This window comes from Staurois parvus, unplaced genomic scaffold, assembly GCF_062004578.1.
Source record: "Staurois parvus isolate SC_StPar_1 unplaced genomic scaffold, SC_StPar_1.0 ptg000377l, whole genome shotgun sequence".
Lineage (NCBI taxonomy): Eukaryota > Metazoa > Chordata > Amphibia > Anura > Ranidae > Staurois > Staurois parvus.
In genome coordinates this window covers 1,502,527-1,520,000 of record NW_028318173.1, presented here as the reverse complement: position 1 = coordinate 1,520,000, position 17,474 = coordinate 1,502,527, and the positions used below count along the sequence as shown (strand labels likewise).

General features: G+C 42.9%; 1 protein-coding gene across 1 annotated transcript in view; it reads left to right on the top strand.

The window, feature by feature from the left end:
* The window catches only part of PAPPA (pappalysin 1), a 396,585-nt gene that overhangs the window by 351,643 nt on the left and 27,468 nt on the right, over positions 1-17,474 (top strand). The window contains exons 15-18 of the mRNA XM_089685526.1: positions 8,358-8,541; positions 11,689-11,896; positions 12,044-12,215; positions 14,397-14,547. Coding sequence (XP_089541652.1) covers positions 8,358-8,541; positions 11,689-11,896; positions 12,044-12,215; positions 14,397-14,547 — 715 coding nt within the window. The remainder of the gene's footprint in view (positions 1-8,357; positions 8,542-11,688; positions 11,897-12,043; positions 12,216-14,396; positions 14,548-17,474) is intronic.

The following is a 17,474-nucleotide window of genomic DNA, read 5'->3' as shown; positions in this document are numbered from 1 at the left end:
GGTGACGTCATCCTCATGCTGACAATACATGACAGATCTCATAAGAAGATACTTCAGAACAGTGCAGAGTTGTCTTCTCAAGAAGTTCGGTCTACTCAGCCTTCGGAGATCTGGCTTGATGGACGATGATGTCACCCTTGCCTAGGAAACCATAGGAAGGAAAGTATATTTTATAAGCACTGCAGTGGTGTAGAGGTTAGCACTTCTTATTCTTGGCACGGTTCCCCAAAGGAATCAACTATTTTTTTTGGCCTGCAATTTCAAATGATCTTTGGAGCTCTTTTGGTTGGAACTTTAAGTCTTGGTGGAGCCAACAGAGGTATAAGCCAACAAGACAGTATATGTGTGGGACTTTGAAGTCTGTTAGCTTGATGCAGTGGTAAAGCTAGATGTATGATAAAGCTGAGGCTCTCTAATGTCTGTAGGACCATCAAGTTAGTAGAATGCATGCACAATTTTTAACTTGCAATTTTTAATGTTTCATTTAAACAATATCTTTAGTTCTACTTTAAATGTATAGTCAAGGTAAGGGCCCTGCTAACATTTTGTATAGGGGCAAAGTTATATCTCCCTACAAGAGAGTATCTTTCCAGCTTTTGTACCAGAATATTACAATTTTGTTTTGTTATTAAGTCTATGATCTAGGAGGACACCTAGATCCTTCTCCATAATTGACTAACACAGCTTCGCTCTATGTCTACAAGGACACCTAGATCCTTCTCCATCATTGACTCACTCAGTTTCATCCTATGTCTTTAAGGACATCCATATCTTTCTCCACCACTGACTCTTCTGGTTGCACCCAATGTGTATAAGGACACCGAGATCCTTCTCCAATACTGACTCACCTAGTATCACCCTATGTCTACAAGGACACCCATATCCTTCTCTACCATTAATTTACCCAGTTTCACCCTATGTCTACAAGGACATCCAGATCCTTCTCCATCATTGACTCACCCTGTTTTGCCCTTTGTCTACAATGACGTCCAAATCCTTCTATACCATTTACTCACCCAGTATTACCCTATATCTAAAAGGACAGCTAGATCCTTCCTTATTATTGATTCATCCAGTTTCATCCTGTGTCTACAAGGACACCCTGACCCTTCTCCCTTATTGACTCACCCAGTTCCACCCTATGTCTACAAGGACACGCATATCCTTCTCCACCATTAACTTACCCGGTTTCACCCTATGTCTACAAGGACACCTAGATTGTTCTCCATCAGTGATTGACCCAGTTTCACCTTTTGTCTACAATGACACCCAAATCCCTCTGCACCATTGACTCACCCAATATCACTCTATATCTACTAGGACACCTAGATCCTTTTCCAATATTGACTCACCCAGTATCACCCACTATGTCTACAAGGACACCCAAATCCTTCTCCACCATTGACTCACCCGGTTTCACGCTATGTCTACAAGGACACCCAGATCCTTGTCCACCATTGACTCATCCAGTTTTAATCTATGTCTACAAGGATACCCTTATCCTTCTCTATTATTGACTTGACTCACCCAGTTTCACCTTATGTCTACAAAGACACCCAGATCCTTCTCCACCATTAACTCATCCAGTTTTAATCTATGTCTACAAGGATACCCTGATCCTTCTCTATTATTGACTTGACTCACCCAGTTTCACCTTATGTCTACAAAGACACCCAGATCCTTCTCCACCATTGACTCATCCAGTTTTAATCTATGTCTACAAGGATACCCTGATCCTTCTCTATTATTGACTTGGCTCACTAAGTTTCATCCTATGTCTACAATGACACCCATATCCTTCTCTGCTATTGATTCACCCTGCTTCTCCTTATGTCTGTAAGGACTTGCCAAGTTTGACCCTAGATTATAAATTTTAGCCCCAAAGGCATTACATTACATCCATATTCACGCCATTGACCATGTAGGTGCCAAATAAACTTTTCAATGGGTCAATGTGTAAAACGGATATATCTTGGAAGGTTAAAGTTGTATTACGTACAAAAAAAATATACTTTTTATCATTTTTAAGCACTTTAGATTTTTACTATCACATGTTTTATGCCATTCCATTGCTACCAAAAGATCTACTAAAATGACAAGCAATGTTCATATACAGCTGAGCGTAGCTGGACCTTTGGGTGTAAGCCATCTGGTTCAGGTGTTTTATTCACAATTATTTTACTTTTTGGATCATATTAAAATGAATTCACCTTGGTGCATTTCAGCTTGCATCAGTACTATACTCATAGCCTACATCAACACCCCCGTGTTCTATTGTAATGCTCTTAGCACCCATTGAATTCTTAATTTTAGGGGACTTCCTTTTAAAAACTTTTCCTTTTTCCTATTAACATATTTAAAGATTTTTTTTTTGCGATTTGTTTTATTCTCTTTAGCACCTCACCTTTCCTTTTGAATTTTTCAAAAGCTGATTTCTTTTTTATGACTTCTGGTTATAACTCTGGAATGATGAAAGCGTTCTTTCAGATTAAATATTTTTTTAAATGCCCTTTTCTTATGATTTATGGATTTTATAGCATCGGAGGTAAGCTCCAAAGGATTCATTTGTTTCTTCGACAGTACTGTGATGTTGTACATTTAAAGCAAAAAAAAAAAGTCTAGCTATCCAATACAACCAAACATGCTTAAAAAAATGTGCTGCTACACATTCCAGTGCATTGAGGTCCATTTTCTAATGCATACTGAAGATTGCTCTAACTTGTGTTGCACATGTGTAGGCGGGTTCCGGACTGTCCCGTGTGTGGCCATCGAGCAACCGGGTCATTTTACAAATTGCTAAATAAATGAATAAATATGTGACCTCCTAAATCCCACCAAAAAGTCACACTTTCTCCCTAGAAAGTACAATATAATAAAATACCTTTTTGTGTAAAATCCAAAAATAATTCAAAATAATTCAAAATTATCACCAAATATAATCATAAAATGTCCAATTCGAATGTGTCCAACAAAATATGTCCAACAAAATCAAAAAGTCCAAATTCCAAACTTCCAGTAAGAATTCCAGTAAGAAGGATAATAATCCTAATTTTGCAGCGAAAAACCTCAAAACAAAGAAATAAACTATAGTGCGTTACCCTTAAATAAATAAATAATACCGTATATACTCGAGTATAAGCCGAGTTTTTCAGCACATTTTTTGTGCTGAAAAACGGCCCCCTCGGCTTATACTGGAGTCAACGTCTGCAGGGGGCTGCTGTCTCTTACCTGGCTCCGGTCCCACGACGATCCGGTCCAGGAAGCGCGGCTGCTCCTTCATTCGGTTCGTCCACTGGATGTTCGCGCGGCTGCTCGGCTCCGCCTTCTCACCGGTGATTGGCCGCCAGAACTGTAGCTCAGGAAAGGCACACAGGCGGCCAATCACCGGCGAGGAGGCGGAGCTGAGCGGCCCCGTGAAAATCGAGTGAAGGAGATGCAGGTAAGTGTGCCGTGCTTAGGTCCTGCTGCAAACACATATGCTGGCTGCAGCAGCACCATACTGGAACAGGGGTCAGCAAGTGTCAGTGGGAGGAATAGTGCCCCATCATTGGTGTCACTGATACCAATGATGGGGCATTATTCCTCCCACTGATACCAATGATGGGGCATTATTCCTCCCACTGTCACCAACGATTGGGCACTATTCCTCCCCCCCCCCACTGACACCAATGATGGGGCACTATTCCACCCCCCACTGACACCAATCATGGAGCACTATTCCACCCCCCACTGACATCAATCATGGGATACTATTCCTCCCCCCCACTGACACCAACGATGGGGCACTTTTCCTCCCCCCCACTGACACCAACGATGGGGCACTATTCCTCCACCCCCCCACTGACACCAATGATGGGATACTATTCCTCCCACTGACACCAATGTTGGGACACTATTCCTCCCACTGACACCAATGATGGGACACTATTCCTCCCACTGACATCAATGATGGGGCACTATTCCTTCCACTGACACCAACGATGGGGCACTATTCCTCCTACTGATACCAATGATGGGGCACTATTCCTTCCACTGACACCAATGATGGGGCACTATTCCTCCTACTGATACCAATGATGGGGCACTATTCCTCCCACTGACACCAAAGATGGGGCACTATTCCACTGACACCAATAATGGGGTGCTATTCCCCCCACTGATACTAATGATGGGGCACTATTCCTGCCACTGATACCAATGATGGGGCACTATTCCTCCCACTGACACCAATGATGGGGCGCTATTCCTCCCACTGACACCAATGATGGGGCGCTATTCCTCCCACTGACACCAATGATGGGGCACTATTGCTCCCACTGATACCAATGATGGGGCACTATTCCTCCCACTGACACCAATGATGGGGCATTATTCCTCCCACTGATACCAATGATGGGGCACTATTCCTCCCACTGACACCAATGATGGGGCACTATTCCTTCCACTGATACCAATGATGGGGCACTATTCCTCCCACTGATACCAATGATGGGGCACTATTCCTCCCACTGATACCAATGATGGGGCACTATTCCTCCCACTGACACCAATGATGGGGCACTATTCCTCCCACTGACACCAATGATGAGGCACGATTCTTCCCACTGGTGTTCCCACCCTCGGCTTATACTCAAGTCAATAGTTTTTCCCAGTTTTTTGTGGTAAAATTAGGTACCTCGGCTTATATTCGGGTCAGCTTATACTCGAGTATATACGGTACTCTAATTTGTGCAAATCACAAAAACCATTCAAAATGTGCAAAAACACACAAAAAATAAATTATATATAATTATAAGTAATTTTTTATGTATAATACACAGATTGTGAACACTCCGTGACCATTCCAACACTGTGTGCACACTGTGACCCAACAAACAGTAGTGCTAAATACTATTACCCTCTGTGAGTATTTGTATGCATATTTAGTACTATGGAATCAAAACTCTTCTTATTCCTTCATTTCCGGGATTAGATTTCCAAGGTCCTCACAAAGATAAGAAGGCTCTTTTAGACTGATCATCAAGACATAGAAATAAATTTATTAGCAACTTACATCTGAAAAAAGGAACTTGCAGCTCTTTTAATGGCTCTCTAATGAAATCTGCAGTCAATGGCTGAAAACCATATGTTTCAAACCAGCAAAATGGCCGCGGCGACACTTCTGGTTAGTGCGTCTTGACGTCACATCCCCTGTTTTTCGCTGCAAAATTAGGATTATTATCCTTCTTACTGGAATTCTTACTGGAAGTTTGGAATTTGGACTTTTTGATTTTGTTGGGACATATTTTGCTGGACACATTCGAATTGGACATTTTATGATTATATTTGGTGATAATTTTGAATTATTTTGAATTATTTTTGGATTTTACACAAAATGGTATTTTATTACATCTTACAAATTGTACTGACTTCCAGGGAAAACATTCTTCTTAGCCCAGATTGTACGTCCCTGTTTGAGGATGGTGGTCGGAGAGTGGACCCCTCCACCCTACTGGCTGTGCTTGTTCAACACTCATGAGCCCCCTGGAGCATGTTTCAACTACGGGGTCAAACTGCAAATGTAAATGAACCCTTTACTTTCCTGGCCACTATGATGCTGCTTTTACACTGTTATGCTGTGGTTTACCCACAACGCAGGTGCTGTGCAGCGCGCCTGTGGCTTAGCTGCACTTTGCTGTAGACTTCTATTATATCTTATGGTGCACTTTCTCCTGCATTCAGGAGTTGTGTTGCTTTTTCAGACAGCACATCAAACCTGCAGGATATAATAGAAGTGCCCTTCCCTGGTTTGAGGTCCAAGGCCACATCAGAAGGCTGAGAGGGCCTTATGTGGCCCACAGACCAAGCACTTCCTTTCTACTGCCTTCCATACTTCCTTCCCCCTGAAGGTGGAAACAAAGGAGGGGACCAAGTCCTTACTGTCTCTTCTTTAGCTCTGATGTAGTCAACCATTACCTTATTCCTCCAGGAGTCCTGAAAAGGGAACCTCCAGAGAGCCCTGCTCTACTTCAGGAAGAGCAGGAGCAAAGCATCCTTGTCTTCTTCCCTTGCTCTCTCCAGACTTCTCCCAGCTCCCCCACCCCAACTAGACTTTATAGGTACTCCCAGAATCCTCTATGTAGGAGGAGTCACCTTAAAAGGGCATATCCTGCCCTTTACCTGCCTACATGTGCATCTTCACAACTATGCATTGCAATGGAATGTATATCACACTTGTTAACGTAATACAAGTGATCCTGTCAGACTAAAGTAGTATTAATCCCTAAAATTAAAGCAGCCCTTTACATTACCTAAGTGAAGTATATTTATTTATTTCAGGTACTTATATAGCGCCGTCAATTTACGCAGCACTTTACATATATATTGAACATTCACATCAGTCCCTAACCCTCAAGGGGTGTACAATCTAAGGTCCGTAACTCACATTCATACATACACATACTAGGGACAATTTAGACAGGATCCAATTAACCTACCAGCATGTCTTTGGAGTGTGGGAGGAAACCGGAGCACCCGGAGGAAACCCACGCAAGCACAGGGAGAGCATGCAAACTCCATGCAGGAGGCGCCATGGTCGGGAATCGAACCCATGACCCATTTACTGCAAGGCAGACATGCTAACCGCTAAGCCACTGTGCCGCCCGCTAAGCTTTGAGTTTCATATCTTACAAACAATAAAATTATTATTTAAACTGTAACTTTACCTTTGGTGTAGTTACATTTATATTGTAGGTTGGTTGCTGTACCCCCTGCCACTCTTATTATGACTCAATCTAGAAAGATATCACCAACAAAGCAGTGGAGCCCCTTGGCAAAATCTGGTAAACCAGGCCCAGGTCTACTCTATTCATTCTTATAAAGAATTCGGACTGTGTGCTCCAATGGGAGCCATGCTTAGAAAATGTTCACAAATGGCTGTGTGCCCTCATCAGCAATATCTCTCTGGATCAAGGACAGGAGAGTATAAGATTGGCAGGGGGTTCCAAGGGCATGGAAACCTACAATATAAATGTAACTGCACCCAAGGATTATTAAATATTATACAAAGGCTGTACCAAAAGTAATGCCAAAGTGAACATAACCTTTTTTTTTACTTACATAGATTGTTCAAATTTCACATGTTGGTTGAGTAACTCTTCCTCTATAGTAGCTCTTTTTCTTCTCCCTCCTACTTCCTCTTCTTCTTCTTCCTCTTCCTACTTCTTCTTTTTCTTCTTCTTCTCCCTCCTACTTCCTCCTCTTCCTTTTCTTCTTCTCCCTTCTACTTCCTCTTCCTTCTTCATCTTCCTTCTTCTCCCTTCTTCCTTCTTCTTCTATTTTCTTCTTCTAGTTGCTTCTTTCTTCTTCTTCCTCTTCTTTCTTCTCCCTTCTTCTTCTTCTTCTTCTTCCTCTTCTTTCTTCTCCCTTCTTCTTCTTCATCTTCTTCTTCTTTCATCTTCCTTCTTCATCTTTATTTTTCTTCCTTCTTCTTCTTCTTCCATCTTCTTCTGTTTTCTTTCTTCTTCTCCTTCTTCTTCTTCTCCTTCTCCTCCTCCTCCCTCTTCTTCTTCTTCTTCTCCCTCCTACTTCCTCCTCTTCTACTTCTTCTTCTCCCTTCTACTTCCTCTTCCTTCTTCATTTTCCTTCATCTTCCTTCATCTTCTTTCTTCTCCCTTCTTCTTCCTTCTTCTAGTTGCTTCTTTCTTCATCTTCCTCTTCTTTCTTCTCCCTTCTTCATCTTCCTCTTCTTTCTTCTCCCTTCTTCCATCTTCTTTCTTCTCCCTTCTTCATCTTCCTCTTCTTTCTTCTCCCTTCTTCCATCTTCTTCTTCTTTCATCTTACTTCTTCATCTTCCTTTTTGTTGTTTCTTCTTCTTCCATCTTCTTCTTCTTTCATCTTCCTTCTTCATCTTCCTTTTTGTTGTTTCTTCTTCTTCCTTCTTCTTCTGTTTTCTTTCTTTCCTTCTTCTTCTTCCATCTCCTTCTGTTTTCTCTTCTTCTTCTCCTTCTCCTCCTTCTCCTTCTCCTTCTCCTTCTCCTCCTCCTCCTCCTCCTCCTTCTCCTTCTCCTTCTCCTCCTCCTCCTTCTTCTTCTTTCTTCTTCCATCTCCTTTTTTCTTCTTCCATCTTCTTCTTTCTTCTTCTTCCTTTTTCTTCTTCCTGTTTCTTCTTTCTTTTTCCTTCTTTTTTCTTTCTTCTGCTCTGTAAGTAAATAATAGGTTCATCAAACCTTCACTCCATTCACTAAACGAAGAAAACATTTCCCTGCAAATTGAAAATTCCTTTGCAAAGTGAACAACCTGTTTTCATTTATTAATTACACCACACTGTTTTACCTGCAGAATCTAAAATATGTTCTTTATGTATTCTTCTATTGTAGCTTGATTCCAAAATAATAACAACATGCACAAATGGGAAATGGAACAAACAGGTGTCTTGTGAACCCATTGACTGTGGCCCACCTGATAAGAACCACATCTACCACGCAACATTTAATTGTTCACATGGAACCACCTACAGAAAGAATTGTACATTTCAGTGTCAGCTTCCTGCGATACTTAAAGGTATTTGTAGCTCTGTTATTTTCTCAGCATGGGTTAAAGATATTAGTACATTTTAACAAATTTTATTCAATATATTTGCAAAAATGTATATTGTATTTTTTCACATGGATGGATAATTTATGTTATATTTTGCAATAAGCACACACATTATACTAAAGGCTTCCATGGATGTTTTTATATGTGAATTTCTGTGTTCATGTACAGTGTGGGGTTCAGTCTCAACAGAGTTAAAAGATCATCTCCAATGATTTATCATTGATGTCAACATTAACTAATTTCTAGTCCATGGGTGAGATATCTTCACTAGGTTCCACAGCTCTTTCTTGTTGTAGCTACCATTACAAAACCAAATAATGTGGAACATTTGTAGTTTAACCGCTAGCCTACAGGGTACTTATACCCCCTTCCTGTCCAGGCCAATTTCCAGCTTTCAGCGCTGTCGCAATTTGAATGACAATTGCACGGTCATGCAACACTGTACCCATATGAAATTTTTATCATTTTTTTGTGACAAATAGAGCTTTATTTTGGTGGTATTTAATCACCTCTGGGTGTTTTATTTTTTCTTAAACAAACCAAAAACCACTGCAAATTTTGAAAAAAAAATGTTTTTTCTTAGTTTTTGTTATAAAATTTTGTAAATAAGTGATTTTTCTCCTTCACTGATGTGCACTAATGAGGCTGCACTGATGGACACTGATAGGCTGCACTGATAGGTGGCACTGATGGGCACTGATGAGGAGGCACTGGTAGGTGGCACTGATGGGCATTGACAGTCATCACTGATGGGCACTGTAAGGCAGCACTGATACATGGCACTGATAGGCGGCACTGACTGGCACTAATTGCGGCACTGACTGGCACTGATAGGCGGTACTGACTGGCACTGATAGGCAGAACTGACTGGCACTGATAGGTGGGACTGATTGGCATTGATAGGTGGCACTGACTGGCATTGATGGGTGACACTGAAAGGCAGCTCAGATGGGCACTGATATGTGGCATTGATATGCACTGGTAGGCACTGATATGTGGCACTGATGGGCACTGGCACAAGGCACTGATGGACACTGACAGGTGGCACTGCTGGGGCTACACTGATCAGTGCCCTGATGATCAGTGTACATGTCTCCTCCGCGGAAAGCCGATTACCGGCTCTCCTCACCTCTCGAGCTGTCAGCTCGAGAGGAGAGAAATGCCGATAGCCGGCATTTCCCTGTTTACATGTGATCAGCTGTGATTGGACAGAGCTGATCACATGACCGAGCCGACATCTTCGGCTCTTTCCGTGATCGGTGATCTGCTGTGTCCCTCTGTGTCCCTCGGACACTGCGCATGCACTCCCTGAGCCGTGCATGCTCAGTGAGAAGGGGAGGACATCATATGACATCCTCCCAGAACAAGAGAACCACCTTGCACCCGTCATATTACTATATGGCGGGTGGGAGGTGGTTAAGTGATACCTTTTATTGGCTAAAATAATGTTGCAAGCTTTCATTTAGGACTGTTACGATAGCTTCTGGCAGATTACATGGGTTTTCCTAGGGCATAAAGTCTAACTACCAGTGGGGCTTCACCAGAACTCCTGATGGTAGAAATGGGCCAGAGACATCTATGTCAGTTCCCCTGGTTATGAGGTAACCTCTATGCCAGGGGAACCCCAGTCTAAAGCACCTTGTCCCCATGTTGATGAAAGCAAGAGCCTCTTTTCCACAGCATTTGGCTCATCAGAATCTGGAAGCCTCTATAAAAAATAAAAAGGCACTCAAATCCTGGGACAATTCCCTACAGGAATGAGTAAGGGGTACATAGTACCCCATCATACACCACTTCTCCAGCCCATAATCACATCTCGCCCTCCCCCAACCGACTCCCACATTACCAGATACCTCCACTGCACCCCTCCCTCTACCACATTCATACGTTCCCTTTAACCTCCCTTACCCCCTTTATGTTCCACTCTAAAAAACTAATAAACACCCAGGACTCCCATGGCAGACTCTGATATATACTCCACATTCAGAGTCCTACAAAGAAAACATGCTCTACCACAAATTACATGGAAGACTGGGAACCGGTGTCCAAATGACTTTGAAATGTAGCAGTAATCCTTCCATGGGAACCCCAGTCAAAGCATCTTGTCCCCATGTTGGAGAGAACAAGGGCCTTTTCTCCACAACATTGGCTCAGCAGAATCTGGAAGCCTCCATTAAAAATAAAAAGGCCCTCAACTCCTGGGCCAATGCCCTACGGGAGTGATAAGGGGTATATAGTACCCCATCCTACACTACTTCTCAAGCTCCCTCCAACCCCTAAAGACATCCCGCCTCTAGCACCCTCACAGCCCTGTCCCAACCGACCTACACCACACCCCTTCCCTCTCCTATGTTCATATATCCTTTAATCCCCTTACCCCTTTATTTTCCAATCTGCAAAACTAATAAACACCCAGACCTCCCATGGCAGACTCTGGTATGTACTCCACATTCAGAGGCCTACAAAGAAAAAATACTCTACCGCAAATTACATGGGAGACTGAGAGAAGGTGCTCTGGCCCAAATGTCTCTGAAATGTAGCAGTAATCCTTCCAATACAATGAAGCCAACTACTCAGTAACATTCATTACATTCATTCTTTATTGGCTACATCGCAGGATACAGCAGTAACACTCTAACGAGTTTCGGCCAAAGCCTTACTCATAGCATATGCTATGAGTAAGGCTTTGGCTGAAACGCGTTAGCATTTCACTGCTGTATCCTGCCATGTAGCCAATTAAGAATTAATGTAATGATTGTTACCGAGTAGTCGGCTTCATTTACTCCACATTGGCCAATGCCTCTGGACTGCTTTACTCTGGAGGATCTGGTGTGAGGGAGGCACGAGGAGCCTGGGCACCGCTTGACTACCTTCTACCTGGTACTGACATACTTCACCAATCTGAAGCACCAACGCAACTGCAAAGTCCAATTCAGATTTTTTTTTTCTAGGAACCATATCAGACAATGGCCTCTTTCATTTTGTTATACCATGATGTACCTGTTACTGTACTACACTTCTTATTGTACTGATACATCATTTTTGTTACTGTTTTACTAAAAACATTATTTGGAATTTTTTTTATATATTTTTAAAATATTTTCCTTCTAGGTAACAACGTGTTAACCTGCATGGAAGATGGACTATGGTCTTTTCCCGAAGCCATCTGCGAACTGTCATGTAAGGCGCCTCCTTCACTAGCCAACGCCGATCTGCAGACCTCCCGCTGCCGATCTGACAAACACAAGGTGGGCACGACCTGCAAGTATAAATGTAAGGTGGGATACCATGTGCCTGACTCCTCTAGGAAGATAAGGAAGTAAGTAGGACTGACACTAAGCTTTGTGCATTGTTTTTTTTTTTTTTAACAACAGTCGTGTGATGCGTTGTTAAGCCCGAGCTCACATTTAAGTTTTTCTTTTTTTTTCTTTTTTTTTTATTCTTTTTAATTTTTCCTTTGGGAAAGGAAGGCATTTAAAATCCAGTGCACTAAAGATGGGTACTGGACGAAAGGTGATTGTGTCCCGGTAATGTGTGAACCGCCTCCCATCAAGTTCATAGGGCTCTATCAATGCACACATGGATTCCAGTACAACAGTGAATGTAGACTCCCCTGTGAAGAAAGCAGCACCCAGTTGGTGAGTTTCTGAGTTGTATACCTGCATGCAGCACATTTCGTGCTAACTTCTTAAAGTTCAATTGAACTTTCAACATAGTTACATAGTTATTCTGGCTGAAAAAAGACAAAAGTCCATCCAATTCAACCATAAAAAAAAAAAAAAAAGGTTATAATCCTACGCCCACAGTTGATCCAGAGGAAGGCAAAAAGACATAAATCAGCTAAATCCATTTTTAGGTTCTCTGATGGGATAATGTGGAGAGGCAGGGTGGTGATGTCACAACCTACACCTCATCCAACCAGAGAATGCTTTGCATCCATGGAGAAAAGGCAAAGCATTCTCTGAATGGTGCCCATGCCATGTGAACAACCTCTAGTGTTCGGTGAGCAGCACAACAGCTGCTCGGCGCAGAACCCAGAAACTGTACTAGCAGTGCCTACTACAGTGATTTCCAGCTTCCAGAGCAGGGGTTTCCAAATTTTCTAAACAAAGGGTCAGTTTGCCGTCCATCAGACTTTCTGGTGGGCCAGACTGTGGCCATTGGGAGTAGAAACTGTCCCGGCATCAGTGGGAGTAAACAACGCATCTTTGGTATTAGGGGGAGGAATAGTGTCCCTTCATTGGTGTAAGTGGGAGGAATAGTGCCCAGTTGTGTCAGGGGGAGGAATAGTGCCTTATCATTGGTGTCAATTTGAGGAATAGTGTCCTGTTGTTGGTGCCATTGGTGGAAAATAGTGCCCCTTCATTGGTGTAAGTGGGAGGAATAGTGCCCAGTTGTGTCAGGGGGAGTGCCTCATCATTGGTGTCAGTTTGAGGAATAGTGTCCTGTTGTTGGTGCCATTGGTGGAAAATAGTGCCCCATCGTTGGTGTCGGTGGCAGGAATAGTGCCTCATCATTGGTGTCAGTGGGAAGAATAGTGTCCTATTGTTGGTGTCAGTGGGAGGAAGAGTGCCCCATCATTGGTATCAGTGGGAGGAATAGTGCCCCATCATTGGTATCAGTGGGAGGAATAGTGCCCCATCATTGGTATCAGTTGGAGGAATAGTGCCCCATCATTGGTATCAGTGGGAGGAATAGTGCCTCATCATTGGTATCAGTGGGAGGAATAGTGCCTCATCATTGGTATCAGTGGGAGGAATAGTGCCCCATCATTGGTATCAGTGGAAGGAATAGTGCCCCATCATTGGTATCAGTGGGAGGAATAGTGCCCCATCATTGGTGTTAGTGGGAGGAATAGTGCCCCATCATTGGTATCAGTGGAAGGAATAGTGCCCCATCATTGGTATCAGTGGGAGGAATAGTGCCCCATCATTGGTATCAGTGGGAGGAATAGTGCCCCATCATTGGTATCCATGGGAGAAATAGTATCCCATTAACGCTGTCAGTGGGAGGAATAGTGCCCCATCCTTGGTGTCAATGGGAGAAATAGTGCCTCATTGTTGACGTCAGTAGCAGTAGTTATGCGCCATTGTTGATAGGAGGAAAGAAATAGTGGCTTGTATCGGGGGAGAAATAGTGCCCCAAAGGCAGATAAAGACAAGCAAAGGGCCACATCTGGTCCCCGGGACGCAGTTTGGAGACCATTGTTCCAAAGGGATCAGCTAGGTATGGTCAATACATAGTTAAATTGATCCAAGCTGGATTGATGAACCTTTTCCCAATGACACCAACAGTGGGGCCCTATAACGCCGATAATGGGCACTAAGACCAACGAGACCAACGATGAGGCACAATTCCTCCCAATGACATCACTAACTTCAGGACCTTTTCTACTCCTAATGGCCACAGTCTGCCCCCCCCCCCCCCAAAGTCTGAAGGACAGTAAACTGGCCCTTTGTTGAGAAAGTTTGGAGACTACTGTCCTAGACCATAGACATGATCAGGGATGTTGCGATCACCTCCATTGTCATTGGTGGGACAGAAGAGCCCAGAAAAGCATCGGAGAGCGGTGGGAGGGGAGGGAATTTATCTTCCAAAATATCCCACACTCTAGTGTGGCAGCTGGTTCATCTGTTTCTAAAGCCACCAAATGTATCTGCAAATTTTAGATTTAGCAACAAAGTAAATGATGATGTTTGTTATCAATGTTTGTTGAGTTTTTCCAGCTACCAGCTAATTGTATTTGGGTATTTTTTGGGGGTGGATTTATGGTGAGACTTGTTCTTTAGACTGAAATAATTGTATTTCTTTTACTTTAGGACCCTGCTCACAATGTCATACGCTGCCAAAAGGATGGAAGTTGGAGTGGCAGTTTTCACCTTTGTGACTCCATCAAGGGTCCTTGTGAACTTCCACATCTTTCCATCACGGACGCCTTAATAATTAACTGTGGACAAGGATATGAAATAGGTATTTTCAAATGTTTGAAAAAATAATTCTGTCCACAACTGGGATTGGTGAACTGTACATGTTTCCAGGTACAAGTTCTAGTAGGATGGACCAGTTGTCTGGAATAAAGGACATTTGAGCATTATAGAGTGCTGTGCTCTTCCGTCTTTATACATGAAGTGGTGGAGTAGAGACTAGTAGATCCCATTCCACCACTTCAAGTTTAAAGACCAAGCATTTTCTGGCATGTTTTGTTTACAAGTTTAAATCATTATTTTTTGATGGAAAATTACTTATAACCCCAAACATTATATATTACCAGACCCTAGAGAATAAAATGGCAGTCGTTGCAATTTGTGTAAGTCACATGGTATTTGTACAGTGGTTTTTCAAACTCAATTTTTGTGGAAAAAATATACTTTAATGAATTAAAATTGCAAAAAAAAACTCCCAATTTTTTGGTAAATCTGCTCTCACTCTGACATTTGCGGCGATACTTTACATGTGTGCTGCAAACACCATTTACATATTATTATTATTATTACAGGATTTATATAGCACCAACAGTTTGCTCAGCACTTTACAATATAACGGGAGACAATACAGCAACAATACAGTTCAATACAAGAAGGATAGGAGGGCCCTGATCCTGGGAGCTTACAATCTAGGAGGGAGGGGCTAGTGATACAAAAGGCAGTAACTGTGGGGGATGGACTGGGTGGAAGAGTAGTAGATTCCAGTATTATCTGAGGGCAGGATAAGCTTCCCTGAAGAGACAGGTTTTCAGAGATCGCCTAAAAGGGAGCAGAGTAGGCGATAGTCTGATAAATTGGGGTAGAGAGTTCCAGAGGATTGGGGAAGCTCTGGAGAAGTCCTAGAGACGAGCATGTCACTTAGTAGGTTAGTAATGCGAGTGGAGACAGAAGGGGTGAGGTGAGGGGTAGAAATATGGATTTGTGTGTCATCAGCATAGAGATGGTACTTAAAGCCATGGGAGTTGATCAAGTGACCAAGGAAGGAGGTGTTGATGGAGAAGAGAAAGGGTCCAAGGATGGAACCTTGAGGTACCCCTACAGAAAGAGGGAGTGAAGAAGTGGAGGCAGCGTTATAGGTAACACTGAAGGAGCGCTGCGATAGGTAAGAAGAGAACCAGGAGAGAGCAGAGTCTCTGAGGCGTGCATGACTTGCATATGCATTCCCATTTGCGCATGAGCACGGAGGGATGGGAGCATTTGAAATTTTTTTTCCATTATTTTTTTTTTAGTTTTACACAGTCCATTTTATTTAAATTTTTTTAATCACTTGTATTCCTATTAACAGGAATGTAAGCTTTCCTTGTAATGGAAATAAGCATGAAAGGTCCTCTTTAAGGAGAGACATGGGGTCAAAAAGACCCCTATTCTCTCTTTTACCTTTAAATTTTTTTTTGATCTTTTGCTTTAAAAAAAAAAAAAAAAATTGTTTACATCCACCCCGGACTGGATGTGACGTCATGACGTCGGCCCGGTCCTCCAACGCTATAGAGGCAATCAGAGACCATAGAGTCTCAGAGCCTCTGGGAGCAGCCAACCTCACTGTCAGATCATTTCTTGGGCGCACTGGGGAGGGGGCAAGGACTTCCCCTCCTGCCACTACTGAAAGTGTTCTAGTGGCTAATTAGCTGCTTGGACCGCTTTCATCAGAAAGTTGGTCATTGGCTGAAAAAAAGCTACTGGGATTATTATTATTATTATCCAGTATTTATATAGCACCAAAGGGTATGCTCAGCACTGTACAGTAGCAAGGGGGACAGAATATGAGACAAGACAGTAACAATACAATACACGAGGGGTTCGAGGGCCCTGCTCTTTCGAGCTTACAATCTAGGAGAGAGGGGAAGGTGGTACAGGAGGAAATGACTGTGGGGGATGGAGTGGTGGGAAGAGTGGAGGAGGTTAGTTGTTAGGTGAGGTCAGGTGTTAGGTGAGGGTGGGGTAGGCTTCCCTGAAGAGGAGGGTTTTCAGGGTGCGCCTGAAGGTGAGGAGGGTAGGTGACAGTCTGATGGATTGGGGTAGGGAGTTCCAGAGGATGGGGGAAGTCCTAGAGAAGTCCTGCAATCGGGTGTGGGAGGAGGAGACCAGGGAGCTAGAGAGTTGGAGGTCCTGTGAGGAGCGGAGGGCACGGGTAGGGTAGTATTTGGGTATCAGGTCAGTTATGTAGTTTGGGGCGGCGTTGTGAATGGCTTTGTAGGTCAGAGTTAGCAGTTTGAATTTGATGCGTTGGGCAGTCGGGAGCCAATGAAGGGATTGGCAGATGTGTAGCGGTTGGTGAGGTGGATTATGGCTGATATCATCAGCTATGACCCCGGTAAACTACTTGAAACCCGCAACAATTATATATGTATTGGGGTCATCACGCGGATATAATCAGAAGAGCGCAGTACTCTATAATAGTTGATAGACCTTTATTTTAGATGTTGATTGGTCTGATCATACATTTCCTATTATGGATACATTTTTTAAATGATCTGTTTTACTTAATGTGGACTTGAAGAAGGGCAAGGACGCCCAAAAATTATTTTCACGATCTACCGTTTTCCATTACAATATAGGACATTTGAGCGAGCTTTCACTCCCCCATCTACTTAAAAAATTATTAAATTTTTTTTTTGTTTTGTTTCCCCTTTTTGATCCACCCCATCCTCCATCACCAATTTCTTCTAGGTGAGGTTGACCTTTCACTCATCTCCCGCTGCCTAGGGTACAGACATCATACGTATATTCCAGGAAGCATCGCCTTCTTCATTCATAGAATGGTGGAAGTAAACAAAGGTGATGCCAAATCCCACACACACGCAGATAGAGATCTGGCGCCATGTCTGTTTACATGTTGTTCTATGTATAAAGGAAAGTGATGCCTTCTGGGATATGTGATGTTGATATTCCAGGAGCAATATTATCTTCCATTGT